The sequence below is a fragment of the Rhinatrema bivittatum genome, chromosome 5, assembly GCF_901001135.1.
Source record: "Rhinatrema bivittatum chromosome 5, aRhiBiv1.1, whole genome shotgun sequence".
NCBI classification, from domain to species: Eukaryota; Metazoa; Chordata; class Amphibia; order Gymnophiona; family Rhinatrematidae; genus Rhinatrema; species Rhinatrema bivittatum.
The window spans coordinates 230094405-230115425 of record NC_042619.1 but is presented as its reverse complement, the minus strand read 5'-3'; the positions used below and the strand labels follow the sequence as shown (position 1 = coordinate 230115425).

The 21021-nt window shown below is 45.5% G+C and overlaps 1 protein-coding gene across 1 annotated transcript in view; it reads right to left on the bottom strand.

Annotated features, from left to right (window-relative positions):
* Positions 1-2498: 2498 nt before the first annotated feature.
* The window catches only part of LOC115092515 (lysine-specific demethylase 6A-like), a 716945-nt gene continuing 698422 nt past the window's right edge, over positions 2499-21021 (bottom strand). The window contains 2 exon segments of the mRNA XM_029603412.1: positions 2499-3501; positions 4266-4436. Of these exon segments, the coding sequence (XP_029459272.1) occupies positions 3472-3501; positions 4266-4436 (201 nt within the window). The 3' untranslated portion in view covers positions 2499-3471.

The following is a 21021-nucleotide window of genomic DNA, read 5'->3' as shown; positions in this document are numbered from 1 at the left end:
GAACAGGGTTCAAGGATTCAAGACTCAGGATTCAGAACATGGATTCAGGAATAGACCTCGGCATTAACAACAAGGGCCTTCTGGAGACTTGTGCTGCAGACATGAAGACAGGCCTTGTCTTCATGTCTGCATGAAGCTGGTCACGGACACGACGGTGGCACACCAGGAAAGGTGGAGAGAAGGAAACCTGGAAGCAGGACAAAGAGCCGGAGGCTGGAACACCAGACAGGTGACGAAGGAGCTCCAACAAAGAACAGGAACATCTAACGAAGAACATGGAACCATCTGGATAGGAAGACCTTGCTGGATGAAGAGACCATGGGCAACCATGAAGATCCAATGCAAAGGCCCCGAGGAAATGAAGGAGAGACCTTTAAATATTGGAGAGAAGCATGCGCGCCTATGCTGAAGCCAGGTGCAGGACAGAGGTAGCAGTGTCGGCGGCATCCCGCTGTGAAGAAGTTAAAATCGGCAGCGGCACTCCTGCTGCCAGATGAGCAGAGACGGCAGCTTCCCAGATGCAAAGACCAGCAACGATGGCGGTTTCATGCTGCGAAGTTGACAGCAGCATCGGTGGCACCCAGGCCACGAAGAGAGGATCGACGGCTTGGGCATGGGATAAACACTGTGCATCCATAAATGCTAGAAGATGGTAATGAAGAGAAGAGCCATGGGGGTGGCTTGCTGGAATGGTGGCTACTACCTGGTGATTAGTATCCTTACCTCAATAAACCTTCACACAGTTAATGCAACTCCAACATTGTTCTCTGCTTCAATGGCAAGGGGAAATGTGGAAGAGAGGATTTGCATTCAGACAACAACCAACAAGGACCGAACTACACAGTCTGAGTAAACAAATAAGCGTGGGGGTAGCTTGTTTATTGCGGCGGTTACTTTCCTAAACCAATTAAGCCTGATACTTCACTTTGAATGCATATACAGCATTGCTCTCTGCTTCAACGGCAGGGGGAAATGTGGAAAAGAGGATTTACATTCAGACAACATCCAACAAGGCATTGATCTATGTAGTCTGGATAAACAAGCATCGGGGTAACTTGCTTAATGCGGCGATTACTACCCTTAACCATTAAGCCTTATGCTTCACCTTTGATGCAACTCCAACATTAATCTCTGCATCAATGGCAGGAGGTGGCAGGAAATTCAAATCAAACAGTTACCAACAAGGGCCCTGAACTTGGTGGTCGGTGAAACAGATAAGTATGGGAAAATAAGTGTGGGAGCTTGCTGGGCAAACTGGATGAGCCGTTTGGTCTTTTTCTGCCGTCATTTCTATGTTTCTATGTAAGAGGTCCTATAAAAGAAACCTGTTCTAATACTGACAGATTGGTTCCACATCCATTTACTATCATTTTAATTAACCTAATTAAAAGAGGAGAAACATGGTCCAGTTTGTGTTAGCTCAGCTAGTGGATGATAGCATGGGCTATAAATGTTTCAAATAATGTTGCAGTGTGTGGGTCTCTTTGCGTGGAACCTTTGAAGGAAACCCTAAATAAATATAAAGAAGGACCACCTTTAGTTATATATATAAAACTAAAGGTTATATATACATACACATATACACACGCAATATGATTTTGAATATTTTTAAAATGTAGATGTTTGAAATGTTTTGTTTGAGATCTCTTAATAGAATTATTTTTTAAAGCAACTTTCCCATGATTCATATTGCATTAGGCTAAGTGAGCTTTGCTGGAATCTCACTTTGATTTGTTTTATTGAAATCCTCCCTCTCCTCCCCAATGACTGCTGAATTTGGAAAAAAAAATAAGATTTGGACACTTGAAATATAAACCTTATTTTCTCCTCACTAGGATTTATCAGGCGGAGATCGATATGAAAAACTGATCTTTAGAGGGCTCCACATTCTATTTTATTGATTTGAATTACTGAACTGCAACAAGTACATATCTTCTCTGCTTATAATTTCATGGTGTAACTACAGTTACAGAGAATTACAAAGTGCTGGTTTCAGATTACATTTTATTATGGAACATTTCCTCCTTCATCCCGAAGAATGAATTCATGTCTTTTGAAACAAGATTGCTTTTTTACTTTGTGGAATATATGGATCATTCTTTCTGATTAAATTTGAAAGGACTCCTATAAACTAACTTTTCTTGTTTGCAGTAAAGTTACTTCAGATGTCTGAGACAAAATTAGTGCTGCTGATTATCCAGTTTTCGTTTTTGCAACCACTATTTACTTGTTATTAAAGCAAACGCCGCGAACCAATAAAACAGTGAGAAAGACATTAAAGGTCTTGAAAAGACACTATATTTTTAAAATCAATTTTATAAGCAATACTTTACAGTAGACACCTCAAATCTACCATATATATGAAACTTAAATGAGATAAAAATGTAGGCTCTACAATTTTTGTACACATTTATATTTATATACATATATATACACACCCACATGTGTATATATAAATATATATGTAGTCAATATATGAAAAAAATGAACAAGACTGGTAGCTGTACATAAATTCTTGTTAAAACTCAAACAATAGAAAAACTCTTTAAACATTAAACAATTTTAATAAAAGTTTCTGTACAATGCTAAGCAGTTATTTACATATAGAAAATGTAATAGGAGTAGTGCTTGAAATGACAGAACTCCTTAAAATTTCAATGGCAGGTAATCTGGAAAAAATAACAGCATTCCAATTCACAAATATTTTCAAGCAATAAATATGTATTTATAAATAGTGTAAATTTACATCAAGATTAGAAACAAAAATCACAAATCTGAAGTTTATTCCTTAGTCTATGTGCAACCCATTTATCTTTGTGACTTGGCTGTTAATTTTTATTTTTTTAAATTTTATTTTATATAGGAAACCAAAAGTGTAACCATCATGGCTTCAAAAACAAGACAAAAAACTGTAAAAAATGTTTCTCACCTAACTTTTCACATTAAAAAAATGTTGCCCAAAGAGAGACTTAAAATTCCTAACTACCTTACAAAGAAATGACCAGCTAAGCTAGTATTTTTTCCAAGGGAAAATATGATGGGGAGAAATAGATCAAACATGATTCATCAGCCCAGAAACAGAAACAGAAAGATATAAAAGAGGTGGTCTTCAAATCAGTAGTCTGTATAATGTTGCCAGTTTTGTCAGATATATACAAAACATGGGATTATTTTTATATTTTTTTTTAAGAACAGCTGGATCAGCTTCATTTATGTTTAAGTCCTGGAGATGGAGTAGTGTTCTCTCCTGTCCAGTTGGTTGACACTCCGCACTTGGAAGGTTGCATAGACACAGCTTTCAGCCAGCAGCCTTACGGATTAGCTACAAAATGAAACAAAACCCCTGCCCCCTCCCTGCCCAAAAACAAAACAAAACAAAACAAAAACAAAAAAATAAACAAAACTGTGGTGCAGAACTGGGTCACTTCCTGAATATCAGAAAAGTTCTCATTTACTGTCCATGGAACAATGTCAAGATGAGGATGGTGGCAATGGAGGAGCCTGAAAAATAAAACTTAAATTACCTTTCCTATTGGGATAGAAAGAAATATAGGTGATCAGTCTATCCAGCAATGTACACAAAAACTTAAATCGGCACTTGCATAAAACTAGCTTAATTAAGAACACAACTGAGGTGTTACACTATTTCATATTCAAAATGTTTTATTTATTTTTTTCTTCTTTATTCCCCTCCCCCTTAGCAATCTTTGCTGTTCCCCCTTTCTAGAAGTTATGCCTGAGCGGCTCTGTGGACCCTTGCCTGTCTCTGAGAGGCATCCTTAGCATCATTTATTGGCTGGCAGGATCCGCCACAGCAACATTCATCTTCCCTCCTCTTCCTGGGCCTGAGCATACTATCTCACTATGACACACCCAGATTTCACTGGCCCAAAGAATAGTGAACCTGAAACTGGATTCTCTGTGTTGCAGTGTGGCCTGAGTTGGTTCATTTACCTCATTTTATTGCACTTTTGAGGCTCTCTAATAATGTGTATCGACTCTTGAGTATTATACACGCCTGGGTCTTTTCACCTCTAGACTTGGTTCTCTGCTAGTTAACAAAATTATTCCTCTATATTATTCTAATTAGTACTGGGCCATATCAGCTCAAAACTGTCTATCTATAAATATGAAACAAACTGGACACTCTTCATGCTTCTCCTGCATTTGCACTGTTCTCAATAGACGTTATAAGTACTTGTCCATATTTGAATCTCAGATACTGTCACACTTCTAAACCAGCCAGGGATCTCTAGTGAACTTACTAAGGTAAACTGGTCATAAACTTGCATGAGGTCCTCCATTGTGTACTGTTCTAGCACCACAAAATTTTCCAGGTTCACACTGGTTTTCTGTGCACAGTCATGGCAATGTACAACATAGGTCTTTCGAGAATTGCTCTCGTTCGTAACAAACAGCAGGTCAAATACCTCTACCTGTCAGATAAAAAGAAAAAAAAAAACATTCATGTGCATCAAAATATTTAAAAAATGTAAATTTAATAGGCACAGACACATCCAGACATTAGATAAATATATAAATAGACAATGGCACAAGATTTAAAAATCAAGAAGTTCAACCAACAAATACAAATTTCTTTTAGCTGTTAATTCTTTGTTAGACTCTTGTCAGGTTGGACCATGTGCTTGGCAGACCAACACCAATATTCTTAAGGGAGAGTTTTCATGATGCTGTCTTACTCCAAGGATCCTTTCTGCTATTGCTTTTCCCTCAGGTCCAAACATTTCCCTAGCAATACTATAGGCATAATAATATTGGAATTCCTGCCCCCCCATCCCCCAAATAAAACAAGCATTTTGCAAAGTTAGATTATGAGCATAAACTCGCATTACATTCATACTAAATCCACATTCCCCTTTACCAAGGAAGTTTTGGTCTAGGCTGGCAGGAAACCAACAGAAAGAAATTTAGGACATAAGTGAAATTCTCCTTTTTTGTGTTAGATTTGGGCTTCTAATTTTCAGATGTTTATTTTCCAACTAAATTAGGGGTTCTTTGAGAGTACAACACTCCCTCCCCTAGTGTTTATCTGTGTTTTTGCAGCACAGGGTTCTATTTCTGGCCACCTTTCCTGGTTGAATCAAATACATATATTTCTATAATACAGATTTTACTGTTGTAATAGAATACTTACATTTTCCCAGCCACCAGCACATGCTCTCATCTAGCATTCTTCCCCCACACAACTCCAGCCCCAGCACATTTTCTCTCCATACGAACCTGTCCCTACCACACTCAAACTCCTCACTATAGCAGAGTTGCTTATCTATAACAGGTGTTCTCCCAGGACAGCAGGATGTAGTCCTCACATGTGGGGGTGACGTCACTGGACGGATCCCTATCACAGAAAACTTTTCTGTCAAAGTTTCTAGACAGCTTTGACTGGCACACTGAGCACGCCCAGCATGCCATGATTTCAGTTACAATGTAAACCGAGACGATATGTAAAATTTTACATGAATCCCGGTATAAAAAAATGTTAAATAAATAAATAAATCTCTGTGTCTACAGGGGTCTCCCTTCAGTTTCATTTGTAGCAAAAAAGTACGAGCAAAAAAATAAAATAACAAAACGTAAGCGGACCCAACTCCATGGGGTGGCGGGTGGGTTTCGTGAGGACTACATACTGCTGTCCTGGGAGAACACCTGTTACAGGTAAGCAACTCTGCTTTCTCCCAGGACAAGCAGGATGGTAGTCCTCACATATGGGTGATTAGCAAGCTACAGGCTGACTCATATTATAACAGGCCAATAGAAGACAACTCGTGCAGCAGGCACAATAATTAGGGTGCTATTGGCAAGGATGAGGCAGCCTGAAATCACAGCAGGTGGTTGTGGAAGGAGTTGGGGATTATACTGGAAAAAAGTTCTGCAAGACAGACTAGCCAAAGGCAGAGTTTTGATGGACTTCCTTATCTAAGCAGTAGAGGGCTGCGAATGTGTGAAGAGAGCTCCATGTTGCAGCCTAGCAAATGTCGGTAATTGGTACTGAACGATAGTGTGCTACCGATGTTGCCATGGCCCTTACAAAATGTGCCTGTACTCACCCCTGGAGAGGAGTGCCTGCTTCCTCATAGCAGAATTCGATACAGTCTGCTAGCCAGTTGGAGAGAGCTTGTTTGCCCACTGGAACTCGCAGCTTGTCTTTGTCAAAGAAGCAAAGAGTTGGGTGGATTTCCTATGGATTGCAGTGTGGTCCAGATAGAATGCAAGTGCATGCTTACAGTCCAAGGTGTGCAAAACCCTCTCGCCCTGGTGAAAGAGAGGCTTTGGGAAGGGTGGGCAGACTATAGACTGACTATAGACTGTGTCCACCTTAAGAAGAAATTTAGGGAGAGTACGGAGGACCACTTGGTCACGGAGGAACCTAGTGTCGGGTGAGTATGCAACAAGGGCTTTTAACTCACTGACCCTTTTAACAGAGGTGATGGCTACGAGGAAAATAATTTTCCATGTTAGAATTTTAATGTTATAGGAATGCAAAGGCTCGAATGGGAATGCATGAGCCTTGTAAGCACTACATTTAGGCTCCATTCCGTATCCGGTGATCGTAGAGGAGGCTTAAGTTGTAGAAAACCCATGATAAGCCGACTCATAAGGGGTTGGGCCATTAACAGGGCATCCCCTACTCCCTGGTGGTATGCTGAGATGGAACTTAGGTGTACTCGTGCAAAGGATGTCTGGGGACCAGAATCCGAAAAGTATCCAAGATAGCCTAATAGAGATGGAGTGGGGCAGGAAAAAGGGGCCAATACCTTTTTGTGCACACCATTTGGTAAATCTTGCCCATTTCGAATGGTAAGATTTACATGTGGAAGGTTGTCGTGAAGCTACAAGTACCTGAGAATATCAGTGAGTCTGTGTTATAAGATTGACCTGTAGGCAGGCGAATTGATTCCTGGAGTGATAGGTTGAGAAGTATGGGGAAGCATACTTGTCGAGGCCAGTACAGGGTTATGAGAATCATTGAAAACCTGTACTGCTGCAGCTTCATGAGAGTTTTGGCTATTATCGGAAGAGACACCTATAGGAGGCCTTTGTTGCAGGGGCAAGCAAAGGCGCCCATGGCCAACGCATTTGTATGCCTGTGTAGGGAGCAGAATCTGTCCACTCTGTGGTTCGATTCGGATGCAAGAGGTCGATGGTTGGTTGACCTCAGTGCAAGAATATTTTGCTCGCTACACATGGATTCAGAGACCACTCGTGGGGATGGAGACATCGATTGAGATGGCCTGTTAGTATGTTCGGTATGCCTGTTAGATAAGTGGCCTGGAGATGCATGGAGTGTGCGAGAGCCCAGGCTCAGAACTGTGTGGCTGCCTGGCAGAGTAGATAATAGCCTGTGAGTCCCTGTTTGTTTGACTACCACATTGCTACTATGTTGTCTGTCTGAAACCACAAAGATTTGTGTGAGAGGCAGTGTTGAAGGCATAAAGGGCATAACACAAGGCTCGAAGCTCTAGGAAGTGATCTGAGACTTGTTATAGAGCGGAGTCGATGCATTTTGGTTTTGGAGGGTATTGATATGAGTTCTCCAACCCAAGTTGGATGCGACCGTGGCCAAGATCATGTGAGGATTTGGTACAGGATCGGTGATATGGAGCAGGAACGAAAGCGGTGGAACGGCTTAGAGCCACTGGAATTTTAAAATCCACTGAGTTCTTCTCATGGCTAGTCTGGCCATAGGAGTGACGTAGATCGTGGAATCATGTGGCCCAGCAATGAAAGATTTGATGGGCAGAGGCTATGTTGCTTGCGCGCAGAGATGTGGACAATTTGATAGGATGTCTGAGCGGTTGTTGGGCAGGAAGGCTGTTGCGACTGTAGTGCCCAGGAAAGGCAGGAAAGGAAACGCGTGAATGCTGCTGTTCTTTGTAGTTGAATGGCAGTCACTGCTAGGTATTTGGTGAAAAACACAAATTGTTGAAGCTAGTTCGAATGGCAGAACTTGGTATTGAAAATGTTAATGACTCACTATGAAGTCTATAGAAAGTCCAGAGAATAGAGGCAACCCCCCTTGTTGTAATAAGGGAAGCATGGTGCCGAGAGACACCATTCTGAACTTTTCTTTCTGAAGAAATTGAGATTTCTGAGGTCCAGGATGGGCGGAGGTCACCTATTTTCTTTGAAAGTAGGAAATAGCGGGATTAAAAACCTCTGCCTTGTTGTGTCCGGGGAACAGTATCCCGAGTCCTGGTCCTCAGTGGGGTGGACTGTTCTGTTCTCTGGCAAGGTAGAAAAATCCAGGAGCCTGCCTGACTGGCGAAGCTGGTGTGATCTAGATACCCGTTGGTCTCATGCGGGAGCGTGAATGGTAAAAGGTCCTTCTAGCATCCCTCTTCGCTGATTTTCTAGCTGAGGAGGGAGGATTTGCAAGAAACGTAGAGAGCTATTACAGGGTCTCGCGGTGGTCTTGCAATTGAGTCACTGTCTGCTGAAGCTTGTGCACGAAGAGATTATCTGCGGTGCATAGCAGATCAGCTAGATTATCTTGGACTTTGGGCCATAAATCAGAGGCTGTAAGCCAGGCTACCATCTAGTAAGGAGTCCTGTTGCTGGCAACGGAAGGACGTTTCGAAGCAATCACATGTTGCTCAAATTTCATGAGGATGGCAGAGAGGTTCCCTTGGTGTTGTGTCAAACATAGCTGTTAAATTGCAATATGTGACACCAATATGGTTCTTGGAAGATATTACAACCTAGAACCTCCCGAAACTTCTGGTCCTTTTTAGTGACCAGGTCGAAAGGGATGGTTTCAGGCACATCCTTAACTTAGGTCTCAATGGGATCGATGCTGAAGTGGGATTAGAGTGCCCATTGCCCCTTGAGGATCCCAGGATAGGTGTAGGGATCCGTGGAGGCTCAGAAGGATGAGTCGGTGTCGAAGACTTAGGCTGTCGTTGGTAGGTGCCACAACGAGGCGGTGCCACAATGGTGCGAACATCGATGGCTCCAGTGTTAGTAGATTACAGACAGCATCGATGACAGCCTGACGGATGAGGACATCCAGCTCCTCCCTGGAAGCTGGTATAGGTAGCGCAGCTACAGAGGGAGACAGGCTAGGTGTTACTGGCACTTCGACATGAATCTGTGGTGGCTCAGTACCCGGCACCGGTGTCGGTGGGGAACGCCTCGGAGCATGGAGACTCTTATACCCGGGCCCGCTTCACAACTGGCTCAATGGACGTTGATGCCGGTGCAGTATCAGTGCCGGCACCAAACACGGAACCACGTCGGTGCCAGTGACGATGTTTCCCTCGGTGCTCGGTCCAGTCATTCTCCAGCGTCGAGTAAACTGCCACCGATGTCCAAAATGGCGAAGGTAATGGACTGTTACCGTGGCAGTGACGATGTTTCCCTTGGTGCTCAGCTCGGTCGTTCTCCAGCACCAAGGAAGATACCACCGATGTCATGGATGGCGTTGGTGACGAACGGTCACTGTGCCTCTACTGCTCTTATCATTGTTTGTCGCCCAAGGATTACAATGGGCTCTGGTTTAGAACCCGAAGTATGGAGCGTTTTCTTTAGTCGATGGCATCAATGGGGGCATCGACGGAATCGATGGGCATCGACGGCGGCCCTGGCGGCAACGGGAACCGTGGACGTCCCAAACCCTCTAGCCCCGATGAAGGTTCGCAGCAAGGACAGTCGGGGGTATCGTGGGGCGGACCGAGGGTGAAAAGAAGGCCGCAATTTGGTTGGTAACCCGGGGGAATCATTAGTGAGGTGACAGGAACAGACCGAAAAACAGGGCATAGTACTCACCGAGCGTCGATGAAATGTATGCGAAGGGAGACCCGTGTAGGGAAAATGATTTGTGAATTAAAACTTCAAGTGTTTCCGTGAGGAAAAATTGTGAGAAAAATCTCACAGAGCTCCTAAACGCGAGGCAAACTGCATCGCGGAAAAAAAGAGTCTGAAGAGAGACCCCTGTCGACACAGGGATCATGGCATGCTGGGCATGCTCTGTGTGCCAGTCAAAGCTTTCTACAAACTTTGACAGAAAGGTTTTCCGTGATAGGGCTCCGTCCAGTGACATCATGCATATGTGAGGACTACCATCCTGCTTGTCCTGGGAGAATATCATTCTCTCTTACCATCAGCTCTAATATTCACCATCAGCATAGAGCAGAGCTGGCAGGAGAAGGAGAATGGAGGCCCATCAGCTGCTAAAAACTTGTGCAGCAAAGGTACAAAAACAGCATACAGGACCCAAGGGAGGTGAGAGACCACTACAGGCATTGGTATTTTTCCAGGGTTTATTCAATAAGTACCTATTTCACTTTTTTTTGGCATTGGGGCATTTTATCAATTAAAATCTGAAAACAGAAGCCCTAGTAATGCTCCCCCCTTCTGTTATATCAAGAAGTGTTGACTGCTGCTCCTTTAAAACACTGCGGTATTAAAAGCAAAAGGATGGTTCCACAGACAAACTCAGTTTACTGACAAATTACTATGTAAGACCCTTTTCTTGGAATATGATAAAGCTATAGTCAATGTTTATAGAAGCAGATTGTGATAAATTGCAGGAAGACCTTGTGAGACTGGAAAATTGGGCATCCAAATGGCAGAGGAAATTTAATGTGGATAAGTGCATGGTGATGCATATAGGGAAAAATAACCCATGCTATAGTTACACAATGTTAAGTTCTATATTAGGAGCTACCACCCAAGAAAGAGATCTAGGCATCACAATGGATAACACATTGAAATAATTGGTTCAGTGTGCTGCGGCAGTCAAAAAAGCAAACAGAATGTTGGGAATTATTAGAAAGGGAATGATGAATAAAACAGAAAATGTCATAATGCCTCCGTATCATTCCATGGTGAGACCGCACCTTGAATACTTACTGTGTACAATTCTGGTCGCCGCATCTCAAAAAAGATATAGTTGTGATAGAGAAGGTAAAGGGCGACCAAAATGATAAAGGGGATGGAACAGCTCCCCTATGAGGAAAGGCTAAAGAGGTTAGGACTGTTCAGCTTGAATAAGAGACGGCTGAGAGGCGATATGATAGAGGTGTTTAAAATCATGAGAGTTCTAGAACGGGTAAATGTGAATCAGTTATTTACTCTTTCGGATAATAGAAGGACTAGGGGGCACTCCAAGAAGTTAGCATGTGGGCATTTAAAACTAATCGGAGAAAGTTCTTTTTTCACTCAACGCACAATTAAACTCTGGAATTTGTTGCCAGGGGATGTGGTTAATGCAGTTAGTGTAGCTGGGTTTAATAAATGATTGGATAAGTTATTGGAGGAGAAGTCTATTACCTGCTATTAATTAAGTTGACTTAGAAAATAGACACTGCTATTACTAGCAACAGCAACATGGGATAGACAGTTTTTGGGAACTTGCCAGGTTCTTATGGCCTGGATTGGCCACTGTTGGTCTGACCCAGTATGGCATGTTCGTATGTTCTTAAGTTCATTATTTTTAAAAATTCCAGACTACATGACAAAAGAATCATTCCAGACAGTAAATAACTTTTTAACGCCATCGTTCATCCCATCTTTTTGTCATCATTTGTTCAGATCTCTGAAAGGTTTGCTAGCCATTTTATAGACAGTTTCTATGAACAGGTATACAATTGATATTACTGTGGAGTTTCTCAATAAAAATACAATTACTAGTTGTGCCTAAGTGTAGCAAGGAATAACTTTCAGATGGTTACCCCAGAGAATTTAGAAACAATCTTAGGTAATACAAACCAACCTCCTGCCTGTTTGACCATTGCCCATCATGGCTGATTAAAGTCTCTAAAGATGGGCTGACTGGATCTCACATATTAATGCATTCTTGATGGTAGGCTATTGTCCTACTCTTTTACAATCAGCAATATATTTATGTATAGACATTTGATATTCTTTTTACCAAGATTGTAATCTGCCTTGATGCCCAATCAATTAAAAAAAACCCCCAAAAAACAAATGCATTTGAAATAACTTACAGTAGTGATCAACTAACAGCAAGGAATATAACTTCAAGTCCTTGATCAAGAAAACAGGTAGCTATGTCAGGGGAAATGGAGTCTCAGCAGGGAAGACTTGGCTGAAAAGCCATGCCTTAGCTTCTCTCCTGAAAGTAATGTAGATAGGTTCCACTTATAGAGGTATTGGAAACTTGTTCCAAATTTTTAGTGCATAACGGCTGAGGGCATGCAGTCTGGTGCTGGACAATCTGGAGGAGGGCGACAAAACAGGATTAGCAGCCAGATGTCCAAATGATTTCCTTTATTGGGTAGTAACACGAATATATGAACAATGCCCAACTCTGGCCGAGTTTCGCCCTCTTACAATGGGGCTACATCAGGGGCTCTACTTGAGTCGTGTTATGATGACAATCCAAGTCTTAAAAAAGACTGTGCAACAAAAGGTTATTGGAAAGGCTGGTTAAACTCTCAATGACAGCGGTACCTCAGTTTCTTATTTCATCTTGTTGCCATACCGTACCTCAGTTTCTTATTTCATCTTATGAAATAAGAAACTGAGGTACCGCTGACATTGAGAGTTTAACCAGCCTTTCCAATAACCTTTTGTTGCACAGTCTTTTTTAAGACTTGGATTGTCATCATAACACGACTCAAGTAGAGCCCCTGATGTAGCCCCATTGTAAGAGGGCGAAACTCGGCCAGAGTTGGGCATTGTTCATATATTTGTGTTACTACCCAATAAAGGAAATCATTTGGACATCTGGCTGCTAATCCTGTTTTGTCGCCCTCATGGCTTTGTTAGACAGCCTTCCTTGCTGTTTCTTCAATCTGGAGGAGGCCAGATGGAGAGAAAAGCCATTTGGAAAGATTGGAGATTTCTTGTTGGTAGGAGGAGTGAAGCTGGGGGAGGTACTTGTGCACTTGCTTATTCATGCATTTGTAAACAAAACAGAGAATTTTGAAAGTTATTCTACTTTTGACTGGGAGCCACTTTAGTTGGTGGAGGATTAGTTTTATGTGCTCCTTTACTTTGGCGCCTACCAAAATTCTAGCGGTAGTACTTTGAAGGAGTTAAAGACGCTTCATACTATATTGGGTGATGCCATTAAATAGGGAGTTGCGGTAGTCAATTCAGTGGCGATTACTGCATGGATTACCATAGCAAGTGTGCGTTGAACAAGGTAGTTGCGAAGGTGGCGGATTTGCCTCGGGCTATTCAATGCATGATCACATTACACCCATACTGAAATGTTTTCAATGGCTCCCAATTGAGCAATGAAGGACAAATTACTACTTACCTGATAATTTATTTTCCATTAAGGAAGGCAGGCCAATCCACACCAGTGGGTTATGCACTCCTACCAGCAGATGGAGACGGAGTAAAGCTGACTCACTGACACCACTGACATATAGCCCTGTCCCAACATCAGCCCTCCACTATCTCTAGAAAAGCCAAACTGTGGACAAACTGATTATACTTGAACATGACTTATTCAACCACTCATGCTTACAACCAACTGGGAAATACTGAGCTCAGCCAAAAATCTAAGATCACCAAGTTGCTGCTGGGCAAATCTCAATGGGAGACAACCACCAAAGCTCCGCCTATGAAACTGCTTGAATGTACCCTGACCTATCTAGGTAACAGGACATTTACATCCACACAGGCGGCCGTGATGACTTCTTTCACTCAACGGGCTATAGTCATCTGTATTGCCAGTTATCCTTGTTTACCTCCACTATGGAGCACAAACAGTTGATCAGACTTATGGAAAGAGCGAGTAATCCAAGTATTGCACTAGATGCTGCTTGACTAGATGCAAGGCATGCAATAGAAGATAATCACACTCATCTCTATCCCTGTCCAGTGTGGGCAGGGAAACAGACTGATTCAGATGAAACTCAGACACGTCAAAAAAAAAAAAAAAAGAATGTACAATCCTAAGCTGTACTGCCCTCCCCCACTCTCTCACTTCCCATGCTCTCCTCTCACACCCTCCTGCTCACTCTCCCCCCTCCTCTCACACATTCACTCGGGACCCTTCATTTTCGCCACGAACAGTGCACCGGGGCCTTCATCTTTGCTGCAAGCGGAGCATGTCCCACAGGGGCCTTCATCTTTGCTGCAAACGGTGTGCAGGGACCTTCATCTTTGCACGCTCCGGTCGTGGCATGCCGGGGTCTCCTCTGCCATTTTCTGCACAGAATTTGCCAATTCTGCCCCGGGGGGGGGGGGGGGATTCTGCGTAAATTCTGCACTCCGCAGTAGCACAGAATTCCCCCAGGACTACACTCTTCCTTGCTGCTATATCTCTTTTGCTACACCCTGGGGATCTTGTTGCCATACCCCTTATGCTACACCTTTGGGATACTGCTGTCACTTAGGCTTGTTGCCATGTCCCAGACTTTACATCCTGTAGAGGTAAATTCATCTTTTTTATCCCTATTCACAGCCTGCTTATTGTTGGCAGTTAATTCATGTAATTCTGAAGCATTCATGTGTGTCTGCTCTTTGTTTAAATCTCCCTTACTACTATATCTTGGGGGGTCTTGCTGGCACTCAGCCTTGCTGCCATACCCCAGTGTTCTTGCCACTGTGGGTGACTGTTGTCCCTCTAGTGGTACCCTGGGGTTTTTCCTGCCACATTTCCTGCTTTGTTCCCCCCTTCATGGTGCCTTGGGATATTCATCCCACCCTTTGTGCCACTTTGCCCCTCTCATGCTGCCTTTGGGGATTCATGCCACTGTTGATGCCCTCTTTTGAAGCCTTGGGATGTTCTTGCCACTCTTGCTGTTGCTTTGCTCTTCTAGAGAATTCCTGCCACTGCTGGCACCATTTTACCCCTTTTCTGTGTCTTAGTCTATTCACGTCACTTTTGGTGCTATACAGGTTTGGGGCTTTGGTGTTCTCTTTCCTCTTCTAAATATATCTACCCATAAGCTACATTAGAATGGATTAGAAAATGCTAATTTTAATACCTCAAAATAGGCTGCCTTGCTGCCCCCACAAAAATGAATAGAATGAGTAAATGAAAATGTCTTTTTTCATTTGAAATGACCCAAACAAATGGAGGCGACCTATGGAAGAAATACACTGAAATGATAATTTTGCCTCTGCATATCCATACTAAAGGTCACCTGTCAAATAATGCCTCTGTGCTACCCCTAATATTCAAAGGTTAAACCTTTGGCCACCAGAGGATCCCAACAAGCACTGCCTGGATGCCTGTTCTGGTAACCTCCTGCAAGCTATTCTCTGATGGTTTCTGGGGATACTGACTTCTCAACCCAAGGTCACAATTCCCCTGAAAGGCACTCACAGATCACATATCGAAAATACTGGGATGGTCTATGCAGGGGGCCCTAAAAGTTTCAAAATAAGGGCCACACAAGAGATTTCAAAACATTAAGAGGTTGGAGGGGAAGGGGGTCGTCAACCCTGGAGTTATTCTAAGCAGAGAATTGAGGGAAATCCAATAGGCCTTTTGGTGATTTGAAAGGCTGGAAAACAGGGGGAGGCAGGGGTCAGGGATCAGAGCTGTGTCAGATAGTATGTTAGAAATAAAGGGCCAAATAATGAAAGCGTATTTAGCACTAGATAGCAGAAAAGTAGGACTTATCCAGCTAAGTGGTTGCTGCTGAATATCTGGCTATGCTCAGTAGCTACTACTTAACCAGATAAGTCACTTATTCAGCTAAATAGATAACCGGATAGTCATTTGGCGGGGAATGGGCGGATTGGAGTGGCACTTCTTATCCGGTTATCTTAACCGGATAAGTGCCTATATTCAGCCTTATCTAGTTACGTTAACTGATTAAGTTAGACCTACTCAACATCAGGTCTACAGTTATCCGGATTGAATTTATCTGGTTATATTCAGCAGCATAGCCATGCAGCTCAATATCCCTTATAAGTTATCTGGATAAGTAATATCTGGATAACTAAGATAACTGGATATCTTTAAATATTGGGCCCAATGTTTCTAAGAAGCTGGCAACCATACCATACTCCTGTGAAATATAGCACCTGCCTCCCACCCCTCCCCATCATCTGCCCTCCCCTCTCCAGGGGAATGGGCAATAGTGCATCATACATATCCCTCATCATTAACCTACTTCCCGCCCACACAATCTTGCTCCCTCTCTACATCCCTCCCTTTTACCCTATACCCTCCTCTTATTCCTCCTTTTCTTCTCACTTCCTTTGCCATCCAACAAACAGCCTTCCTCCCTTCCCCTTTACTCTCACTCACGCCTCCCTTCTCCTCTTACTCAAACCCCTTCTTCCCTCCCTCTCATACCCACCTGACCTTCTCCTTTCATTCCCTCCCCTTTCACGTCCCCACTTCTTTTTCTCCCTCCCCCCCCCTCAACACCTCTCTTTCCCTCCCTTCAAGCCACTTCACCTACTAAACTTCAAAAGCAGCTTAGATTTTGACAGGTAATGTGGTAAGCAAGAGCAAAAGACCCATAGTCCCAGAAGTTGATGACAGTGAGCTAAATAAAGTAAGAACTCAGTTGGTGTGTTGTAGAAGCAACATTCACAGTTGGCGGTGAGGGGAAGCCCCAGTCACTGTACGAAAGGAACACCTAATGTTCACATTCTAAGTGCACTCATGCCAGATTCTGCAAGGGGACAGTTTGTGGCCCTTGCATGAAAGACAGTCATTCAATAGCTGGATTAATTAGAAGAGGCTGCACCTATATGGGTGTGTCAGCAATGCCTCGATGGTTTGCACTAACAGTGCTGAGATGGACCCTGATTGAGCTGGTTTGAAGCCCAGACTCAGAAAGGTGCCACAAGTAGTCCAACAGCTAGGGAAGGGGGCATGAGAATGGATCCAAGCCCTGCCCCGTACACCAGATGGAAAATCTTCTCCATGTCAAGCTGTAGGACTTTCTGATGGAAGGTTTCCTAGAAGCCATTAGCATCTGGGAGACATTGTTCGAGAGGGCTAAGGGTTGAAGGACTAGGCACTCAACTTCAAGCTGTCACGGCCAGTGCCCAGAGGTTCAGATGGCGCAGGGTGCCCTGGTTCTGCGTGATCAGATCGGGCGCCTGATCGACAGGTCCTGCAGTAGAGGGAACCAGGTCTGTTAGAGCCAAAAGGCGTCAAAAGGATCATGGTTCCTCTGTCCCATTGAAGCTTCAGCAGGGTCTTCAGGAGGTGCGGGCGAGGAGAGTACGCATACAGTAGACCCCTCCCCAAGAGGAGGGAGAAAGGCATCGCAGGCGGAGATGCCCGCCCCCTCTGACAACAGGGAGCAGAACCTGCTCACAGGATTGTATAGGGAGGTGAAGAGGTCCACATCTGGTGTCTCCCACCAACAAAACAGTTCAGTCATTACCTCCAGGTTGAGGGACCATTCATGTGGCTGGAAAGAAAGACTCAACCAGTCCGCCAGCACGTTCAGAGTCCCAGGCAGGTACGTTGCATGCAACGACATCTCCTGCGACAGGGAGGCCCAGGGAGCCCGTGCCTCCCTGTTTGTTGATATACCACATTGCCACCTGGTTGTCCATTTGGATCAGCACTGCTTTGTGCGACAACTGGTCACTGAACGCCCATAGGGCGTAATGAATAGCCCAAAGCTCCAGAAAGTTTGACAGCGGGCTTCGAGAGCGGTCCAGAGACCCTACGTGTGGAGGCCGTCCACATGGGCTCTCCAGCTCTGAGGAGAGGCATCGGTAGTGAGGATCACTTGAGGAGAAGCAGATTGGAAGGGAATCCCCTGCGCCAAATTGGAGAGGTGTTCCCAGCAGGACAGAGACGCCTGCATAGGTTCCGTGACTACAACGCAAGTCTTGAGGTCCTGAGAGGCCTGTTGCCACTGTGAACGCAAGGTCCATGGAGCCCTCCGCATGCACAAACGGGCGAGAGGGGTAACATGGATGGAAGCTGCCATATGGCCCAGCAAACGAAGCAGAAGGCAGGCAGTCACCTGCCGGCTGCTGCGGATGGTGGCCGCCAGCAAGGAGAGGGCAATAGCCCAATCGCATGGTAAAAACACCTTCGTCTGCACTGTGTCAAGTCTGGCGCTTATGAAGTCCAGCTGAGGAGACGGGCAGAGGTGAGAATTTGGGTAGTTGATCATGAACCCCAAGGCTTGTAGAACCCGCACTGTCAGGGTTAGAGCACTTAGCGCTCCTGCGTGGGTATCGCTCTTGATTAACCAGTTGTCTAGGTTCAGGAAGACATACACTGCATGATGCCTGAGATACGCAGTCACCACCGCTGGGCATTTGATAAAGACACGAGGGGCTGAGGCCAACCCAAAAGGCAGCAACTTGTACTGATAGTGAGCCTTCCCCACCATGAAGCGGAGGAATCTTCTATGCCCGGGAAAAATGGCTATGTGAGTGTAGCTTCCTTCAGATTGAAGAAGCAGAGCCAATCTCCTCTTTTGAGGAGGGGAATCAGCGTACCCAGAGACCATCTTGAACTTTTCTCTTGAGAGAAACTTGTTCAACACCCTGAGGTTGAGGATGGGCGTAAGCCACCATTCCTTTTTGGAATTAGGAAATACCTCAAATAGAACACTCGGCCCTGCTGGGGGCGAGGGACTGCCCTTCTCGCACCTGTAGCGAGAAGGGCAGAGAGTTCCGTTTGAAGTATGACCTGCTGGGTGAACAAACCCCACGATGGACGTGGGAGAGAGGTCCCTGGGAACTGTCAGAAGTTGAGATGATAGCCCTGATGGATTATGGTAAGGACCTATCGGTCAGAGGTGACATCCCTCCCAGCCATGGGCGAAGCCTATGAGCCTGCCTCCCACTGGCGGATCCGGAGTCAGGGGAGTGCTCAACTGACTTGTGGCTCCCTTGCTGCTGCTGGTAGGGTTGGCCACTGGAGCTAGCATGTGGCTTGCGAGCCCCGGAGGCCGGAGGATAATATTTCCTCTGCCTGTAGAAGGACTTCCTGGATCCTGGTCTGGAAGATTTCTTGGCCGAGGAAGTAGCATCGGAAGCACTATCAGAAAGCTGTTGAAGGGTGTCATGGTGGTCCTTCAATTGTGCTAGCTCATCCCGAACCTTATCCCAAAGAGGTTGTCATCTGTGCAGGGGAGGTCGGCCAGTTTCTCCTGCACCTCTGGGCGGAGATCAGAAGCCCTGAGCCAGGCCATTCCATAGGTGCTGATACCCACGGCGGCTACACGGGCTGCAGTTTCAAAGACATCATAGGTGCTTGCCAGCCTCGAAGCCTTGCAGGACAATAGCGGAGCTCACCTTCTGCTGCTGCTGTGGTAAGGTCTCTGCAAGATCCTGGACTCTCTTCCATAGGTTCCGATTGTACTGAGTCATGTACAACTGGTGATGGCAATCCGGGCGATAAGCATGGTGCCCTGGAAGACCTTGCGTCTGAAGGCATCAAGCTCTCTATGTTCTCGCCCCGGAGGGGCAGAAGCGTGAGTATGGGAGCGCCTGGCTTGCTTGAGGGCGGATTCTACAACCACCGACTGGTGGGGAGAGGTGCTGCTTTTCGAATCCCATGGCTTGCTGCACCATAAAGGTGGCATGTGCCTTCCTATTGACAGGAGAGAGAGAGATTGGATGCTCCCTCATCTGAAGGAAGAGATCCCTGAAGATGTCGTGGATGGGAACTGCCACGATGTCCTTAGGAGCGAAGACAAACTGGAGTATTTCCAACATCTTGTGTCGCACATCCTCCTCCGTGAAGAGTTGGAAGGAGATAGCCTTGGCCATGGCCCTGACAAACCCCGTGAAGGACAGATCTTCGGGGGGAGACAGACTCCTTTCCTCTGGTGAGGAAGACTCTGAGAGGGAGTTGTCCGAGTAATCTGAGGAATTCTCTGTAGAATCATCGCCCTATGGGTTTGTAAGGCCCTTCCTCCTCACTAGGACCAGCGTGACATGGGTGAGGCCTGTGGGGGATATCAGCCCTGGAGGCCTCAAGGGCACCATGGGAATCGACTGTTCCCCTGGCATCAAGGGGACGGGAGGTCGTGGGAGACCGGAAGGACCCGGTAGAGGCTCTGAGAACTGAGGCCTTGGGAACGCAGCACTGGTTGCGTCTTCCTCCTCGGAGGACTTGAGGATCAGGATCGCTCCAGTGGGGGGTTTCGGTGGCCACTGGGGATCGAAGGCCCCTCAGGCACCGGTTGCATCGGTAGGGCACCTAAAAGGACGTCCAGACTCTCAAAAGCAGGGGTGCTAAGATAGACGGCGGAGGCTCGGGCACCAGTATGGGGGCCAGTGGCATGGCTGGCTCAACACTCTGGAGAGCTCTGAGCACCGCGGTCTGAACCCTGCGGTCCAAATCCTCTTGAAAGTCCGGTGAGGCCAGATCTGAAGGAAGGAGACAAAGCATCATCGGCTCCTCCTTGGGTCTCTGAGGTGGCATGGTGCATGACACCGATATCGGTGGGGAAATCCTGAGACTTTCGGGAACATCAGAGGATGGGGCCTCCAATGGCTGGGGTCACTTCGGTGGCGGTATGACCGCCGCCAGTACAGCGCCAGATCCAGAGCCATGCGCCGATGGCACTGAAGCTTGCAGGACCTCCCATGATGCTCGACCCAATCTTTCCCTGGCGCTGAGGAGGCGGAGGATCCTGATGATCCTCGAGATCCTTCGAGGAAGTGGAGAGAGGAGTAGCGATGGGGAGAGTATCAAGGGGCTCCCCGTGACCTCTAGTAGTTGTTGATTCTGACACGAGAGTGGATGGAACAGACTTGGAAGAACAGAAAAGTTTCTCCATCTTATTAAGATGTGCATGTTGGCCCTTGGGGGTCATCTGATCACACAGGCAACACCCCTGGATGTCGTGCGAGGCCCCCAGGCAGAGGATACAAACCTCATGAGGATTCGTGATGAACATGGTCCACGGGCACTGGGGGGCACCGATGAAAACCGGATGCCATAAAAAATACCCGGTATGTGGTTGATGACCAGCAGTCACTGAAAGGCGAGATGTCTGGAATCGACCGCAAAGAAGCAAAAAAATGGCAACTTTACTTACCATGCCGAGGAGGCACAGACCACGAAGGGCGACCAGACGATGAAAACGGGAAATCAACACTTTTCAGCAAAAAAAATCAGAGAAAAAA